The sequence below is a fragment of the Podarcis bocagei genome, assembly GCF_964188305.1.
Source record: "Podarcis bocagei genome assembly, chromosome: 7".
NCBI lineage: Eukaryota > Metazoa > Chordata > Lepidosauria > Squamata > Lacertidae > Podarcis > Podarcis bocagei.
This window is the reverse complement of record NC_138132.1, coordinates 69,179,091-69,197,086: the sequence shown is the minus strand read 5'-3', so window position 1 is coordinate 69,197,086 and position 17,996 is coordinate 69,179,091. Positions and strand designations below refer to the sequence as shown.

The following is a 17,996-nucleotide window of genomic DNA, read 5'->3' as shown; positions in this document are numbered from 1 at the left end:
GGGATTAGGGACGCTCCTTCCAGCTGCCTGCAACCTGAGTATCGCAGCCACGGCAGAAAGCAGGAAATAAACGACAGCCCAAGCCAAGTTCGGTGAGGAGGAAAATCCAAGGGCGAAAGCAGGCGCTCTTCCGAGCCGCAGCGACATGGGCTTCCTGCACGCGTTTCTGGTGCTCCTGGTGGCTGCCCTCTTGGCAGCGTTCCTCCTGCTGGTTCTGGGAAGCATTTATTTCGATTACGCCAACTCGGAGATCCCTCCTGGAGTCGAGCACCCGGCCAGGTTGCGAATCATTCACGCCACGCTGATTGGGGCGTCTGTCCTGGTGAGTGGATCGCAGCGCCCCATCCAAAGGCGAGGTTGTAACTTGCGGGAAACCCACGAACTTAACCGCCTCCCCATTCGCCACGCGCCACTGCGCTCTCCTCCTGATTTTAACCTGTTTCTATCCGACATCGCGAATGGTAAAGTAGGCGCCCCCCTGTCGGAGAAGGAGAGATCTAACGAGAGACGAATTATCGGGCAGGAGGAGGGAAAGGGAAAGGAACGAGCTTGGCAGTGTTTAAAAACGCAACCCAGAAAAGTTTGGCTCTGGTGCTGAACGACTGGGCAGGATTAATCCTCCAGGTTCAGAGTAGCTGCTTGGCGCTAGCATTTCGCTGAACTTTCTGCAGTAACTTGAGTGAGACTCTGGTCACATCCACGCTGCACGTGACTTTTCCCCAAAGTATCCTGAGAAGTAGGGACGCGGGTGGCGCTGTGGGCTATACCACAGAGCCTAGGACTTGCCGATCAGAAGGTCGGCGGTTCGAATCCCCGCGACGGGGTGAGGATTCTATGATTCTATGATTCATGGCCAGAACTGCTGCAATAGTATCACTAAAATTGCAGTCCAAGGAAATGGTCTATCTCATGGGAGTCCAAAACTCTGGCCTGATAAAATGGTTTAAAGTCACCTCGTAAAACATATCTGAGGTGAGCACAGACTGAAGGGAGCTCCATTGGCAAGGTGCTGCCACAGAGAATGAATCATAGAATCATAGAATCATAGAGTTGGAAGAGACCACAAGGGCCATCGAGTCCAACCCCCTGCCAAGCAGGAAACACCATCAGAGCACTCCTGACATATGGTTGTCAAGCCTCTGCTTAAAGACCTCCAAAGGAGGAGACTCCACCACACTCCTTGGCAGCAAATTCCACTGTCGAACAGCTCTTACTGTCAGGAAGTTCTTCCTAATGTTTAGGTGGAATCTTCTTTCTTGTAGTTTGGATCCATTGCTCCGTGTCCGCTTCTCTGGAGCAGCAGAAAACAACCTTTCTCCCTCCTCTATGTGACATCCTTTTATATATTTGAACATGGCTATCATATTACCCCTTAACCTCCTCTTCTCCAGGCTAAACATGCCCAGCTCCCTTAGCCGTTCCTCATAAGGCATCGTTTCCAGGCCTTTGACCATTTTGGTTGCCCTCCTCTGGACACGTTCCAGTTTGTCAGTGTCCTTGAACTGTGGTGCCCAGAACTGGACACAGTACTCCAGGTGAGGTCTGACCAGAGCAGAATACAGTGGCACTATTACTTCCCTTGATCTAGATGCTATACTCCTATTGATGAGGCCCAGAACTGCATTGGCTTTTTTAGCTGCCGTGTCACACTGTTGGCTCATGTCAAGTTTGTGGTCAACCAAGACTCCTAGATCCTTTTCACATGTACTGCTCTCAAGCCAGTATGGTATGCAGTGAGGTGAAGGAGGCATGTTCAATCTTTGCCCGCTCACTCTCTTTCCTGCTGATGCATACCCACCCACACCTGGGCTGCTGTTTGCCCTTGAAAGTGTTGTTTACTACATATTGCCCTTTCAGGAGCAGATAACAGTTAATAGGCGGGCGGATTTCCTCCAGGCAATTAGTGTAGGCCCTGAGCCAGATTTGGAGAGGGATTCTGCAGCTCTGTGGTAGCTGCTGCCCAGTGTTAAGGTGGAAATCAGAAAGGTGGCACCAGAGCTATTGAGAGGATATTTAAGAAGGATATTGACAAACTGGAATGTGTGCAGAGGAGGGCAAGCAAGATGATTGAGGGTCTGGAAACCAAGCCCTCGATGAGGAACAGTTGAGGGAGTTGGGGCTGTTTAGCCTGGTAAAGTAAAGAGGAGACCGAGAGGTGATAGGAGAGCTATCCTCAAATTATCTGAAGAGCTGTGGCATGGAAGATGGAGCAAGCTGGCCTCCTAGTGGTGCAGCAATAAAACTGCTAGCACATTTGCAAAGTTAAGCAGGGTCCAGTATGGTTTCAAATTGGATGGGGGACTGAGGGTTGAGATGCCGGCATTGCGGAAGAGTGTGTGTCTGTGTGTCTGTGTGTTGGACTAGATGACCACCAAGATCCCAGCAGGTTGGTAGGACCCAAACCAGTGGATTCAAATTATAATGAAACCATTCTGATGATAAGAGCTGTTTGACAGTGGAACTGACTCCCTTGGAGAATTGTGGACTCTCTCTTTCATTGGAGGTTGGATCCCCTATAGGGGATTTTGTTGAATTTTTTGCATTGCAGGGTGGGACTGGATGACCCTGGATGGGGAGGAGATCCCTTCCAGCTCCACAGTTCTACAATTGTACAGTTCTATGGAGCCAATGAATTCAACTTTTGCTGAGTTCAACAAGGACAACACTGAGATTAGGGTGGTGGTAGAGGAAGTTGATAAACAGGCACGACAGGCAGGCAGGCAGGGACTCGCTGAGGCTGGTGGAGCAGGGCCTCATTCCCGCCAGTGGATCAGCCTCCATTGCCACAGCTGCTTTTTCTTCAAAGCAATCAGCTGAAGCATGCCTTCCAACAAGCTAGTTTGTTCATCTAGCCCAGCAGTTCCTCAAAGGGGCAGTGGGATTACCGGGGGGGGGGTGTGCTAAGAAGCAAGAGGGATGTAGTGTAGGTGCCAATGAGTATCAGACTTTCAAAAGCTCGATTGAGTTCATCAGTGTTGTTGAATTAAATAGTTTTAATTTGATATTGGATAAATGTGCAATTAGCTGTTACTGTTTTGAATTTTGTTGCGTTGTCACCTTCCTTAGGAGGTTGCACAAACTGCTGTTTATGAATAAAGCTTGTTATAGAGTAGGGTACCGGTTGGGAACCAGTGGTCAAGTTCATTAGGTCTATATACCATACACATCATAACTAAAACTCCCAATATCAGCCCTAGCACAAATGGCTTCTAAATCCAGCCTGTGGACAGTCCAGGAATCAGTGTGTTTTTATATAAGTAGAATGTGTCCTTTTATTTATAATGCATCTCTGGGTTATTTGTGGAGCATAGGAACTCATTCATTTCCCCCCCAAAAATATAGTCCGGCCCCCCACAAGATCTGAGGGACAGTGGACCAGCCCCCTGCTGAAAAAGTTTGCTGGCCCCTGGTTTACTGCTTAGCCTGTTCGTCTCCCAAATATATCCCAAGGCAGCAGAGATTTCCTTCTCCTAGTTGGGCTAGGTTTTTCTTCTTCTTAATATTCTTTATTGAAAAATAGAAAAAAAATATTATATATATATATAGAGAGAGAGAGAGAGAGAGAGAGAATAACAATTGTTAATACACACCCATGTAAATAAATAAATAAGACAAAAGAAAAGAAAAATAGCATTTACAAGGTTGTTATTGTACTTATCCTAAACATAACCTAATGTCAGGATAAATTATTTAAATATCTTGAGCTGGCAAAAATGACAGAGACAATTAGGAGACAGCCAAACCAAAAATTAAAAAAAAGACCGGGAAACTTATAAAGAATATTTTTTAAAAAACAACAACAACAGTGTCCTCAAGTCAGAAGCTGGACATGCTTTGATTAAGTTTTCGCACATTACAAGAAATATTGTAAGTATAACATTCAAATAATAAAAGAAATGGGGAAATGATCAAAGAAGCAGTTTAACAAAAAGATTAGACAGACTCGCTTTGAGGAAGACGGAAGTCTATTGGGAAGGATAATTGGGAATTAAGAATATGGTGGCGTAAGGGGGTTTTTGTGGGGGTTGTAAGAACTTAGGGATTTATGGATGTAGGTATGTTTTTTTCCTTTTGTTATTTTATTTTGTTAATTTTTGTGTGTGTTTGTTATTTAAGAAAACTAATAAAAAGCATATTAAAAAAGGAATCTTCTCTTATATCAGCACCCTTCACGTCCACCACGCAGGGCCAAATTTAGGTTTGATGAGGCCCTAAGCTACTGAAGGTAATGGGGCCCTTTATATGTCCAGCTGTCCTTTGCCAACAACAAATTGTCACTGTTTTTTGTGTTGAATATTTTAGGGAGAAGGCTAGCAGGCAGGGCCCATTACTTACATCATAGGAGCCTACACAACTCAAAACATTGTTGCTGTATGTAGGTTTTATTTTATTTGTTTTTTATCTTATATTTTGGAAATGTACATCCAGGGTTTTTTTCCCTTTATATTTTTGGGCCCCCCCAAAAGTGTGGGGCCCTCAGCTATAGCTTCTTTAGCTTATATCTAAATCTGGTATGTCTACCACATAACCCATAATGTTATAATTCTGAAATGATTCCCTCTATCCTCATGCCCCAGCATGTTTCATCCAAGCTGGGTAGCACTATGATCCCTAGATTCTGAACATCTAAATAGTTGTTTGGATGAACTTGCCACGAGTTAATTCCTATATGACTTTTGTTTCTTCTTCCTGTCCCACTCTCAATAGGGAAGGATCTTGGAAAACCTACATATCTGCACACAAATCCAGTTTGTGCGGATTGTGCGAAACAGCCGGAAACTGGGGAAAGAAAACGCGCTCTTCATTAAAGACGCAAAGTTTAAGCATGTGCCTGTCCGGATTTACCAACCAAAGACTCCCTCTGCTGGTGGAAGGAGGGGGATCGTGTTCTTTCATGGAGGCGGCTGGGTGTTCGGAAGCATCCGTGAGTTATGTCCAAACTTAATCTGCGTCAACATCTGAATGAAGTGGGGTAACGCATACACAGAGAGCATTTGCAGAGGGATCTCCTCTGAATTAAGACCCAGTTCATAATAAGGTTTCTCCTCAAAATCATCAGCCATCTAACCACACCAAAGCATCCACAAAAATATCTCAAGCCAAAGGGGGCTTTCTGGAGTCAGGATGTGCCTTAACAATCCTACATCATTTATTGACAAGTTTCAAAGTACCATATTTTTCGCTCTATAAGATGCACCAGACCACAAGACGCACCTAGTTTTTGGAGGAGGAAAACAAGAAAAAAAATATTCTGAATCTCCGAAGCCAGAACAGCAAGAGGGATCGCTGTGCAGTGAAAGCAGCGATCCCTCTTGCTGTTCTGGCTTCTGGGATAGCTGTGCAGCCTGCATTCGCTCCATAAGACGCACACACATTTCCCCTTACTTTTTAGGAGGGGAAAAGTGAGTCTTATAGAGCAAAAAATACGGTAGTTGTTGATTCCTGTACATCGTTGTTGTTGCTGCTGTTTTGTTTTTTGTGTTTTGTGTTTGTGGTTTGTGGTTTGTTTTGTTTTGTTTTGCTACCCCGCCATCCCTCCAACAAGCTCAAGTTGACCTGCACAGTTCTCCCTGCAATTATATCTTCCCAACAACCTTGTGAGATAGGTTAGACCAGTGTTTCTCAAACTTGGGACTCTAGCTATTGTTGGATGCTGGGAGTTGTAGTCCAACAACAGCTGCAGACCCAAGTTTGAGAAACACTGCTTTAGAGCATGGGGTGGGAAACCTTTAAGTCTCTTGATGTTGCTGAACTCTAAGTCCCGTCAGTCCCAGCTTGCATTATCAAAGGTGATGAGGGATGATTGAGTCCAGCAACATCTGGAGGACCAAAGATTCCCCATCCTAGCTTTAGAGAAACAACATCAGCCTTCTAGTCCTCATGGGCTCTAGAGGAAAAACTTTGAAATCTTTTTGAAGAGACTTAAAAATCAGAAGGGGGTGGTCAAGGCTTTCCAGTATAAGGCTGGAGCTTTGCATCTTGGACCACTTTTCAGTGGGGTTATATTTATTTATTTATTTGTTCCGCTTGTAATTAACCTGCTAATTTAGCCCACCTTAACTCTCTGTTCTTCCTTCAGTCACTGGAAAGTAATGGACAAAAATCTTTTGGGAGGCGGGACAGTGATCTGCATTTTGGAACTAGAAGAAACTGTAGGTTTGGGATTTATATATTTTTATGGTTTACAATAATGCAATTCTACAATTTTACTGTTCTCTCATCCACTCCCTGTTGGCCAAAGGAGATGGAGTCTGACTGGGACAGGCCCTGATGGAATCTGTGCCTCCTCCCCTCCCTCTCTTCCTTATCATGGGGGGAAACATATTTTTTTCCCTATTTTGTCAAGTGAATATAGTGCAATAACATCCCCAGGGAGTTTGTTCTCTTTTTTTTTTAAAGATATTTTATTAAAGTTTCCAAATTATAACAAAACAAATGAAAAAATAAAAAAACAAAAAACATAGAAAATAAAAACAATTACAAACACATTAATTTTCATAACATATCTTCATACACTTATTTCCCCAGACCTCCTCATCCCTCCCTTTTTTGTATTCCAGTTCAATTTGTTAGTTCAGCAAATTCTTACCATCAAGTTTTTACCCTATTCTAATCTTTCATTACATTACCTTACTCTATTCTCCTCATTGTCTTATAAAAAACCTTAACCTAAGTCTTATTTTTGATAACTTCTCTTAACCATTATATTCTTTCCTAATCCCTTAAACTTTTATACCAGAGCCAAACAACTTCATTTCATGCATCCTTCTAATGTTCATCAATTATATAAAATAGTCCTAATAACAAAAAATAAAAAGTCTTCATCCAACATCCCTTCCCCCAGGTCCCGGGTTTGTCAGTCCATTTATTCCTTTAAGCTGGCACATTAACCTGGTGATCTTATATCCGAGGCTCTTAAATCCCTTCCATGTCCATTCCACTGTTTTTCTTCATGTTTTCTTTTCACACGTGTGGTCTCCAATTTAATGATGCTTTTACCTCCTTCCAACCAAAAGGTCCCTTTTCCACAGTCCAAACTGAGCTCCATGTAATACTTAAATGCATGTTTCAAAGTCCCTCCAAACTTTGGGATCCCCATATCTCCAAGCCTCTCACCATCCACTACCAGACTCGGAAAGTCCATATGTCCCTGTTCAGGGGGGTCAATCCAACCCCCCATTTCCAGTCCAGTCGAAACTTCATCTTTCCGAGTCTGATTTTTACGAAAGTCAGTTGCCAATTCCAAAGGTTCATATTCCTGCAGGGCCGCAACCTCCATCTGTGGCTCCATTTCTGACTCCCAAAGTTCAGCAGAATCTTCTTCTTTCCTCTGTTCTGACAGGGCACAGTCCTGGTATAATTCCTGGGTAAACTCCATACTTTTTTCTACTGCCTGTCCAAGATTTCCCGCAGTCTGCTTAAGATTTCCAACCAAATCAGTCATCAAATTCATTCCCTCATGAATTTCTTCCAGTAAAGCATTTGTTTTGAGAAAAACACACAACAACATTTCTGAACAAATTGTCCTTCAAGGTCACCACTCAATTCCCACAGGTTATACTGTAATGGCTGGAAATTCCCTAGTTACAGTTTCACTATCCCCCCCTAGAGGGAAAACCTCTGTTACAACTTACAAATCCAGCCCCAAAGTTTCTTTTACTTTTAGATACTTTGTCTATCGTTGTTATTTTTAAGTTGCAAAAAAAAAAAAAAAAAGACAGTGGAATTCCAGTTTTTTCCCTTCTTATTAACTATCTGTCAAACAGCTTCTGTCCTGGTCAATGAGCTTCAAGCGTCAATCCTGACACCCCGCTCCCTGGGTCAGGACGGTGGAAAATTACTTTATTTTAAACTTACTTCTGCAGGTTAAAACAGTTCAAAGAAAGCACCCCCTTCTCCTCCTGCTGCCGAAGGGGGGGTTCAGCTATTTTAGGCGATGAAATCCGCTCCTTTAAAGTGATTTTCAAGGCTCCAGTTTACTTTGTCTTTGCTTTGTTCCGACTACAGAAAAATGGAAGGTTGACTTCCTGTTAGACCTTCCGTTTCAGTGCCGAATTGTAATAAATTTTGAGGCCAATTCCTTTCTTTCCCAAATTGTGAATCGATTTTCCAAGGTTTAGGTACTCACGGTGGTTGTTTTTTTAGAATCCAAATTGTCCAGGAAGAAGGCAGCGCTCCCCGGCAGCGGCTGTGCGGCTTCGCTCCACGGAAATAGCGGTAGACTCTCAGCACTGCGCCACTTCCCCCTTTTCGCTTCGGAGCCCGTTATTGGGTTCCTTTGTGGGTTGGGGGCGCTAAGGGTGCCCGCCGAGTCCCAAGGTCACAGGCTTCATCCGCCTGTGATTTCTAAAGGGTCCCCGCTTCGCCGTAGTGGGAAAGACCCGTTTCTCGCGGAGCTTGTCCCTCCGTTTCAGAGGGAGTCCGCCATTGCCGGTGGCGCCACCCCGGAAGTTCTGCCACCCCGAAAGTTCAGTTCTCTGTTAATTTTGTTGGCATATATTTTTGGTGATGATGAGGTTCTTCTCATTAACTGTTGCAGCTGGGAGGTACATAATCAAATCATCACATCTTACTAATGAATAAATGGATAACTCTGGGAATATTTTTGTTTCAGAAACCCATGAAAATATCTGCCGCTATTTGGCCCGAGAGAGTGAATCCGTGGTTGTGTCTGTGGAGTAAGTCAATGTTTTCCGCCCCACCCCCAGCCCCCCATGGTTGTGATGGACTCAACCACAGCATGGCAAAATGCTCACCTCAGGGAAAGAGCGCCCTTTGCAGCCCAAGGGGAACATTCCCTTTGTGGACCACCTTCCAGGTCTGCCTGACCATGGAGCAGTGGCGTAGCGTGGGTTGCCAGCACCCAGGGCCATGTGGAACAATGGAGTGGGAAGGAGGGAAACAGATGGAGCATGCATGAGCATTCAACTGCCTAATAGCATCTGTGTCAATGCCCCTGTGGCCCCCTCCCATGCTATGCCACTGCCATGGAGGGTAAGCCCATGTGCCTAAATAGCATATAGGGGGAAATGGGGCCCTGCACCACCAACCTTGGTCTTGATTCCTCCAAGCCCTGCTGCCTTATTATTTACAATCCAGTACCATCTTATCAGGAGGTCCATTCCACACAATGTAGGAAGCAGGTTATTGGTATTGTGGCATCTACCTCCTCTTGTTAGATATTACAGGTGCTGTGAAGATATTCCTCCTGCAACAAGCCTTTTGAGAGCCTGCATCTGTATTGCAGCTGCTCTTACGATGTTTTAATTGCTTTTTTCATTTGTGTGCTGGCCACCCTTAGCTTCTTTGGGAGGTAGGGTAGAATATATTTTTATAGATGATAGATACATAGATAGATAGATAGATAGATAGATAGATAGATAGATAGAGGTAAAGGGATACCTGACCATTAGGTCCAGTCGTGACCGACTCTGGGGTTGCGGCGCTCATCTCGCTTTATTGGCCGAGGGAGCCGGCGTACAGCTTCTGGGTCATGTGGCCAGCATGACTAAGCCACTTCTGGCGAACCAGAGCAGCGCATGGAAATGCCATTTACCTTCCCGCCTGAGCGTTACCTATTTATCTACTTGCACTGGCGTGCTTTTGAACTGCTAGGTGGGCAGGAGCTGGGACCGAACAACGGGAGCTCACCCCGTCATGGGGATTCGAACCACCAACCTTCTGATCTGCAAGGCCTAGGCTCTGTGGTTTAACCCACAGGGCCACCCGCGTCCCTTTTTAGATAGATAGATAGATAGATAGATAGATAGATAGATAGATAGATATAGATAGATAGATGATAGATAGATAGATAGATGATAGATGATAGATAGATAGATAGATAGATAGATAGATAGATAGATAGATGATAGATAGATAGATGATAGATAGATAGATAGATAGATAGATAGATAGATAGATGATAGATAGATAGATAGATAGATATAGATAGATAGATGATAGATAGATAGATAGATGATAGATAGATAGATAGATAGATAGATAGATAGATAGATAGATAGATGATAGATGATAGATATAGATAGATGATAGATGATAGATAGATAGATAGATAGATAGATAGATAGATAGATAGATGGTAGGTATGGTTTGTCTGCTTCCTCCTTAATCTCAGCATTGCTCCTGAAGAACTCAGCAGAGAGGAGATAAAGGGAAAGAGTAGAATTAGTTGCCTGTCATTGGCTCTGGCTCCACCTGCTGGTGGGCTTCCTGCCTTTCACCCTATGGGGACTGGCCGTTATTTGATCATTCAAAAGCAGCAGCATCATACACAATCTCAGATGGAAATGATTTACTGTGGATTGATTTTGCCTTAGGTACCGCCTGGCTCCTGAGCACAAGTATCCAGCCCCGCTCAACGACTGTCTTGCTGCCACCACCCACTTTCTGGAGATGGCAGAAGACTATGGTGTGGACAACACCCGTGTCATCATTGCTGGCGACAGCGCGGGTGGCTGCATGGCTGCCTGTATCTCCCAGAGTTTAGTGAATAGACCAGGCCTTGCAAAAGTGCGGGCACAGATCCTCATTTACCCGGGCCTCCAGGCTGTAGACTTCAACTTGCCTTCATACCAGCAAAACCATGCCGTGCCCATTTTATTCAGGGAACGGGCTGCTTTTTACATATTGCAACACGTGAATGGGGAAGCTTCGCTCCTCGAAGATATTTTGGAAGGCTCTCATGTTCCGGTGGACCTGAGATTGAAGTACAAGAAATGGCTGAGTGCAGAAAACATCCCAAGCGAATTTAAAACCAGAGGCTACAAGCCCGTGGCGACAGTTCCCTGTGATGATGAAGTCTACAACAAAGTGAAGGTCCTAAGTTCTTCAGAGTGTTCGCCCCTTTTTGCCGACGATGCCATTGTCCGCCTGCTTCCTGAGACCTGCATTGTGACCTGTGAATATGACGTCCTAAGGGATGATGGATTACTCTACAAGAAAAGATTGGAGGACAATGGCATAGCAGTGACTTGGTACCACATTGAAAGTGGGTTCCATGGGATTCTAACCTTCTTCGATAGAGACTGGTTGAATTTCCCTTCTGGTAAAAGAGGGCTGGACAAGATAGTCTATTTTATAAAGAGCTTATAAAACCAAAAAGCATATTTCTAAATCGGGGATCTCCGACCATTTTGGACCGGCGGGAACATTCTGAACTTTGAGAGAGGGCTGGGGCACCAGTCATAAAATAGCTACCATGGTGGGGCTATGATATGACACTAAATGGCTGCTAGGGGGTATGGCATAATGAAAAATGGCTGCTGTGGGAAGCATGGCATAACACAGAGAGAGAAACACACCCAACCTTATGCCTTATGGGAATTGAGCTATGTTCTGCTGGAAATCACACACACACACACACACACACACACACACATATACTGATGCCATCATGGTCTAATAACCACAGGGAGTTTTTCTCAGTATTGAGAACAATATACATATTGAGAACGATATACGCTGGCTAAGCTACAAGATCTTGGAGAAGGAGTCTGGTAGGGCAAGAGTTAACATCCCCCTGCCTTAAAGAGAGCTCATATGTACATGCTAAGCAGTTTAATAAATTGTTCTGTGCACACATATGTTCATGTGGCAACCCTAATACAGTGGTACCTCAGGTTACATACGCTTCAGGTTACATAAGCTTCAGGTTACAGACTCCGCTAACCTGGAAATACCCAGGTTAAGAACTTTGCTTCAGGATGAGAACAGAAACTGTGCTCCAGCGGCACGGCAGCAGCGGGAGGCCCCATTAGCTAAAGTGGTGCTTCAGGTTAAGAACAGTTTCAGGTTAAGAACGGACCTCTAGAACGAATTAAGTACTTAACCCGAGGTACCACTGTAGTGCCTATGTTCCAAGGTTGTTGAACCCTTTTTAAAAAAATCTTCATATGGATGATATTCAGGAAAAGAAGCAACCTCAATAAATGTTTGAATGTTGCCAATTTAAGGACAAGGTAATTGGGAAACAGCTTTGTGTCTTTGGGCTTTTTGTGCCAACCTTTTTTCCTGTAGGGGAGCAGTCATGTGACCATTCTTGGCAAACCATTCCTACAAGCCCTCAAATGTTTAGATGCTTTTTTAGAGGAGCAAGACTGGAGACTGTACCCAGTATCCCTGGGGAGCAACTAGAGCCCCAAATCCCTGGGAGGGTTCCCTACCCCGCCCCCACAATTTAACAAATTAGAGTGGTGGTCAGAATGTTGGACTAGCATCAGACAGCAAAGAGAGAGAAAACAAAGGACAATAGTCCCACTTCACGGAACACAGTAACACAAACATCCTGTCTCCGTCACTTCCCACTCTGTGGAGTCAAAACATACACGTCACGTGAAAGACAACAATCCCATGACTGCAATCACAGAGAAGGAATTATAACAGGTGTTGGTGTGCCTGCATTCTGACCACCTGGTCCAAAACAATAGCCAGGTAGACACATCAGATTGTATCCGATGTTAGCTCCACTCACAGCAGACCCACAGGAGTTAGCAGATTTGACATACTATAGATCTTTTAATTTCAATGGGTAAACTCTGAGCAGGACTTAGTTGGATACAACCCATTTTGTACCAACCGAAGCTTCTGAGACATCTTCAAAGATAGCCCCACACTAAATGCATTGCCTTGGCAAGTAACAAATGCAAGGTAATTGCCATTGCCTTGGCAAGTAACAAATGCATGAGTAAAGGAGGCCAAATCAGAGTTGCAGTTGGACTACTAGCCTAAGTTGGGTAGGGGGTGGGGAGAGTGAGCTCCTAGCCACCACTGCAGCTGCCTGGGCTTCCCTAGAGGGCAATATAGGTTTGCTTTGGTGCATTGTGCTATTTGTGGTAGTGCTGTCTGCCACTAGGTAGAGCATGCTAATGGAAAATGAGGGAATCTGGCTCCCTAAATAAAGCTCAACAACACTGTCAGTTCTTTAATACTGTGAGTAGATCGCAGTCTCTTGGGAGTTGGATGTGCCTGCTGTACACATTTAGCTAAGTGTAAGTTCCAGGTTAACCCAATGGGAGTAGTTTCTGAGTAGGCATGCATAGGATGGTGCCCTTTTCTGTCCAAACCCACACATCTTCACAGTGGTCAGATTGCAATCCAGTTGTGGGTAATCTTCATGTTGCTGGATTCCAGTTCCACCAGCCCCAGCCTATCATGCCTCTGGATTTGGATTCCTCATATTTGGAGGGTAAGCAGCAAGCATTATCCCCTTATTCTGCGTCCATTCACAAGCAAGTGTTTTGTTGCCTTCAGTGGAATGGTAGAATTGATTTCACCACGGTAGAATCCCTTGTTGCCTGGAGTGTTACCATGGGGATGGTCAACAATAGGCAACCCGAGACCAAGGAACATCAGAGGTTAAATGTCCTGCTCTGCACATACAGAGATGGAAGTCTAGGACCTTTCGAGTTCACGCTTTGCCAAAGCATGTGAACGGGACCATGTTTACTCAGTGTAGAAATGCACAGGAATGGTACACTCCCGGCTGGAAGGTAGAACCCAAATATTCTACTAAAGTACTTATTGGAAACTGGCTGGAAGAAAGAAAAAAGGTAGGTTTGGGAAGGAAAGAAAGAAAGGGAACTAAATCCCAGGTGGTTGCAGTAGAGAGGGGAGGGAGAAGATTGTAATGAAGCATCACCCCACCCCCCCCAACAGCTATAACATGGGATAAAATTGATGGGACACATTAATTTCCTGGTCCATTTCTAGGCACAGATCAAAGGGCTTGCATTCCTATAAAGTATACCTGAAGTATACCTGAAGGAGTGTCTCCACCCCCATTGTTCTGCCCGGACACTGAGGTCCAGCACCGAGGGCCTTCTGGTGGTTCCCTCACTGTGAGAAGCCTAGTTACAGGGAGCCGCCCTGTGGAACGCCCTCCCATCAGATGTCAAAGGAATAAACTACTACCAGACTTTTAGAAGACATCTGAAGGCAGCCCTGTTTAGGGAAGCCTTTAATGTTTAATAGACTATTGTATTTTAATATTCTGTTGGAAGCCGCCTAGAGTGGCTGGGGAAACCCAGCCAGATGGGCAGTGTATAAATAATTTATTATTATTATTATTATTATTATTATTATTATTATTATTATTATTATTATTATTATTATTATTATTATTAAGCTCTGTGTGGTTTAGGAACCAACTACTGCAGCTCGACACAGGCAGAAAGTCCCAGGTTCAACCACTGGTCTCTCCAGGTAGGGCTTAGGAGATAACTTTCTCTGAAACCCTGGAAAACTGCAGCTGGTCAGTGTAGACAATACTGTGGTAGATGGACCCATGGTCTGACTCAGGATGAGCTGGTAGAACAGATGCTTGGCATGAAGGAGGAGTCCCTAGCATCTCCAGGCAAAACTCTCCCCCATCTGAAACCACAGAAAGCTGCTTCCAGTCAGTGTGGTGGTGATAATAATAATAATAATAATAATAATAATAATAATAATAATAATAATAACAACAACAACAACAACAATAATAATAATAATAATAATAATAATAAATTTATTTTTTGTACTCTGCCTATCTGACTGGATTGCCCCAGCCCACTCTGGGTGGCTTCCAAGAGAATATACAAAAACACAGCGGAGCAACATGGATTAAAAGCATCCCAATAAAGGGCTGCCTTCAGATGTCTACAGAAGGTCGTATGATTATGTACACAATTCTGAGCTACATGGACCAATGGAGTGAATTAGTCCAAAACAACTTCCTGCATGACTGTATAAATTTCTCGGGGACCATTATGTTAGAGGTGAGGTGGATGTGACTACTGGCAGGGTCTTCTCAGTGGAGACCCCTGGGTCTGACAGTTCTCTTCCCAGAGTGGCAACCAGGGCTTGTTGGCACCACATGAAAACCCTTTTGAAAACGCCAGTCATTTGGGATCTCTGGTAATTTTGAAAGCCAGGTTTTATCTGATGTGTTATTTTGTTTTTGTGAGAATTTGTGTCTATCTTTACTAGGACTACCTTGGACTTTCTGTTGGGAGTTGGGCTTTCCAGCTTATATCGTGGGGTGGTAACATGATAAATGTTTATACAAAATGTATAAACATTTGCACAGTGTTTGTGCATCGGATTATGCACAATACCAGAACTTGGAGACACCCAGCGAATGTGAATGTCGGAGATCCAGGACAATAGGAAGCACTTCTTCAGAGCTAAATGATGGAATTCACTCGCAGAAGATGGGTGGCTTTAAGAAAGGATTAGACCAGGGTTTCCCAACCTTGGGTCTCCAGCTGTTTTTGGACTACAACTCCCATGTTCCTTGCTAGCAGGACCAGTGATCAGGGATGATGGGAGTTGTAGTCCAAAACAGCTGGAGACCCGAGATTGGGGAGCACAGGATTAGACAGACTCCAGAAGTTGATGAACTACAACTTCCACTACGCTGGCTGGGGTTTATGGGAGCTGGCATCTTATTACATCTAGAGAGTCACATGCTAGCCACTACTGGAGTCCAAGAAGATATGAAGGCCCATTTGTTCCTTACCCCTGCTGTGGAATCTGAGAGGCTCAGAATTTTGCTCCAGGACTCCAAGGTGCGTGAATAAACTATGCTTGCTTCCCAAAGAGTGACTGCCACTTGTCTGCATTTTCATAGTTCATACGTGACCATGAGGGAACCGGTGAAAGCACCTACGACCGAGATTACGTTCGTTACCCAGCTCAGATTCCAGACCGAGTGGTGATGAAAAGAATTGTGAAGCAGCTGGATGTAAGTAATAGGGAGGGTGGGAAGACAGATCCAGGTCTGGGACTGCATGTCTCCAAAGACAGAATGGATTCTTGTGCTAAAGCTTGGCATGTGTTATACTTTAGGGCCTGCCAAAGAAGTACATATTGACCCACCGTGAAGAACCGAGACACCATCACTTAGTATCGCAATATGACGATCAATATAATAGGCACGGCTACAACCCTTTGCTGCCTCCGCTTCGCAAATGGAATAGACACAAAATGGCTTGGATCCCAGAGAAGACAGACTACCCGCCTGTTGGTATGTGGTAGCATCTCAAGAAAAGGAAAAAGAGACAAGGCAACCTTGAAGGTTGACAACAGGGGAGGTTGCTCTCATCATGCATACCAATCCATCATTTATTATATGGTCCTGTTAACCTATTAACATCCCATTGACCCATTAACATCCCAAGTATCTATTCCATGGGAATCCTGTGTGAATACTGTAGGAACAGTATCCAGATGTTGATGGCCTCCAACTCTGATCATGGTCAATAGTCAGAGATGAAGGGAGCTGTAGTTCAGCAACATCTGAACTATGTTCACACAGCTTCCCCATCCCTGAATTAAAAGAATATTGTAACTAGCAAACCTGTGGCCCTCCAGATGTTATTGGACGACAGTCCCAGCCAGCATGACCAATAGGCAGGGATGTTGGCAGCTGTAGTCTAGCAACGTTCACAGGTCCCCCATCTCTTCTACATGCTGTTTGGATTGCCCATCCCTTCCTCTCATTAAGGGCTTTGGTTTATTGCCAGGTTTATTCCATCATCATAATGCCAAGAAAGTCATCCAAAAACACAGATTTTTATTTTTATTTTTGCCCTATGCATCACAGTGGGTCACAGGTGGTGCTGTCGGTTAAACCAAAGAGCCTAGGACTTGCCTAGGTTAGCGGTTCGAATCCCCGCGATGGGGTGAGCTCCCGTTGCCCGGTCCCAGCTCCTGCCAACCTAGCAGTTCAAAAGCACGTCAAAGTGCAAGTAGATAAATAGGGACCGCTCCGGCGGGAAGGTAAACGGCGTTTCTGTGCACTGCTTTGGTTCGCCAGAAGCGGCTTAGTCATGCTGGCCACATGACCTGGAAGATGTACGCCGGCTCCCTCGGCCAATAAAGTGAGATGAGCGCCCCAACCCCAGAGTCGGCCACAACTGGACCTAATGGTCAGGGGTCCCTTTACCTATGCATCACAGTGCTTGTAATATTCTCCTCACTTGTGTTTCTGCCCGGATAATTCATTAGTTAGATACTTTGTTTGGAAAGATTTATATGCTGCTTAAGCAAAGCAAACCAAAGCATGAAGCAGTTTACATTAGTGGGGTAGGAGAGCTGAAAATAATGCCAATATATTTCAAAAATATAGAGAGCAAGGGCGGAGAAACTCAGATCCAAGGTCCTCTCTACCTAGTCCTCTCTACCTGGCCTTCATGACTCTCTCCAGGTCACACCTCCTCCTTAGTCACCCCGCTTTCCCCAGACCACACCCTCTCACCTGCCTTCCTTTGCATCCTCCTTGAGCATTTTTGCCGGCCGTAATGTGGTCCTTGAATTCTGATGATGATTTGCCTGTGCAGAGGATCCAGAGGAATGGATGACTGTGTGTAGAAACTAGTACAGTTTCTCTGCCCACTTTTGCCTTTGTCCCCATTTCAGAACCACCAACCAACTATGGGCTTTTCGAACACATTGTGAAAAAATGGGGCCAGAACGTGCCTGGAGTGATGAACAGCGTCTACATGGTCTCCTACGTCAAGCCACCTAGTACAGCCTATAGCGCTCGCCGGCGGCCTGTCGCATTTCACACCCTTGAGGCGAGTGTTCCTCAGTGGCTACCACGAAGTTCTGTTTAGTCTCTCTGAAAGGGTGCAGACCATCCATGTTTCGGCGCAGAGGTGAATTAAATGTTGTATCTTTACCCAACCAGCTGCAACAATGAGTGCTTTGTGTCAAGTTGTAAGGGTTTGGATAGAATCATAAAACTGCAAAGTTGGGTCAACTAGTACAACTTCCTGCAATGCAGGAATCTCAGCTAAGGCATTTGTGACAGGTGGTCGTCCAAACTCTGCTTAAAAACCTCCAAGGAATACCAAGTCATCTGCAAAGGCTTTCACTTTATATTCCCTCCAACCGACTGAAATTCCTTTTATTTTTTCATTTTCCCTTATAGTCCTTAGAAAGACTTCCAGTACCGAAATGAATAATAATGGTGATAGTGGACACCCTTGTCTTGT

General features: G+C 44.6%; 2 protein-coding genes across 2 annotated transcripts; both read left to right on the top strand.

The window, feature by feature from the left end:
- Positions 1 to 5: 5 nt before the first annotated feature.
- On the top strand, positions 6 to 11,992 carry LOC308591065 (arylacetamide deacetylase-like 3). Its single transcript, XM_081201622.1, has 4 exons — positions 6 to 322; positions 4,708 to 4,924; positions 8,615 to 8,678; positions 10,338 to 11,992. The coding sequence occupies exons 1-4, from the start codon at positions 146 to 148 to the stop codon at positions 11,110 to 11,112; spliced, it is 1,233 nt and encodes a 410-aa protein (XP_081057748.1). The 5' UTR covers positions 6 to 145; the 3' UTR covers positions 11,113 to 11,992.
- A 1,340-nt stretch (positions 11,993 to 13,332) lies between these two features.
- Positions 13,333 to 17,685, top strand: CFAP107 (cilia and flagella associated protein 107). Its single transcript, XM_081201740.1, has 4 exons — positions 13,333 to 13,568; positions 15,629 to 15,742; positions 15,847 to 16,024; positions 17,419 to 17,685. Exons 1-4 carry the CDS (start codon positions 13,458 to 13,460, stop codon positions 17,613 to 17,615), a joined length of 600 nt encoding a protein of 199 aa, XP_081057866.1. The 5' UTR covers positions 13,333 to 13,457; the 3' UTR covers positions 17,616 to 17,685.
- The last annotated feature ends 311 nt before the right edge of the window (positions 17,686 to 17,996 follow it).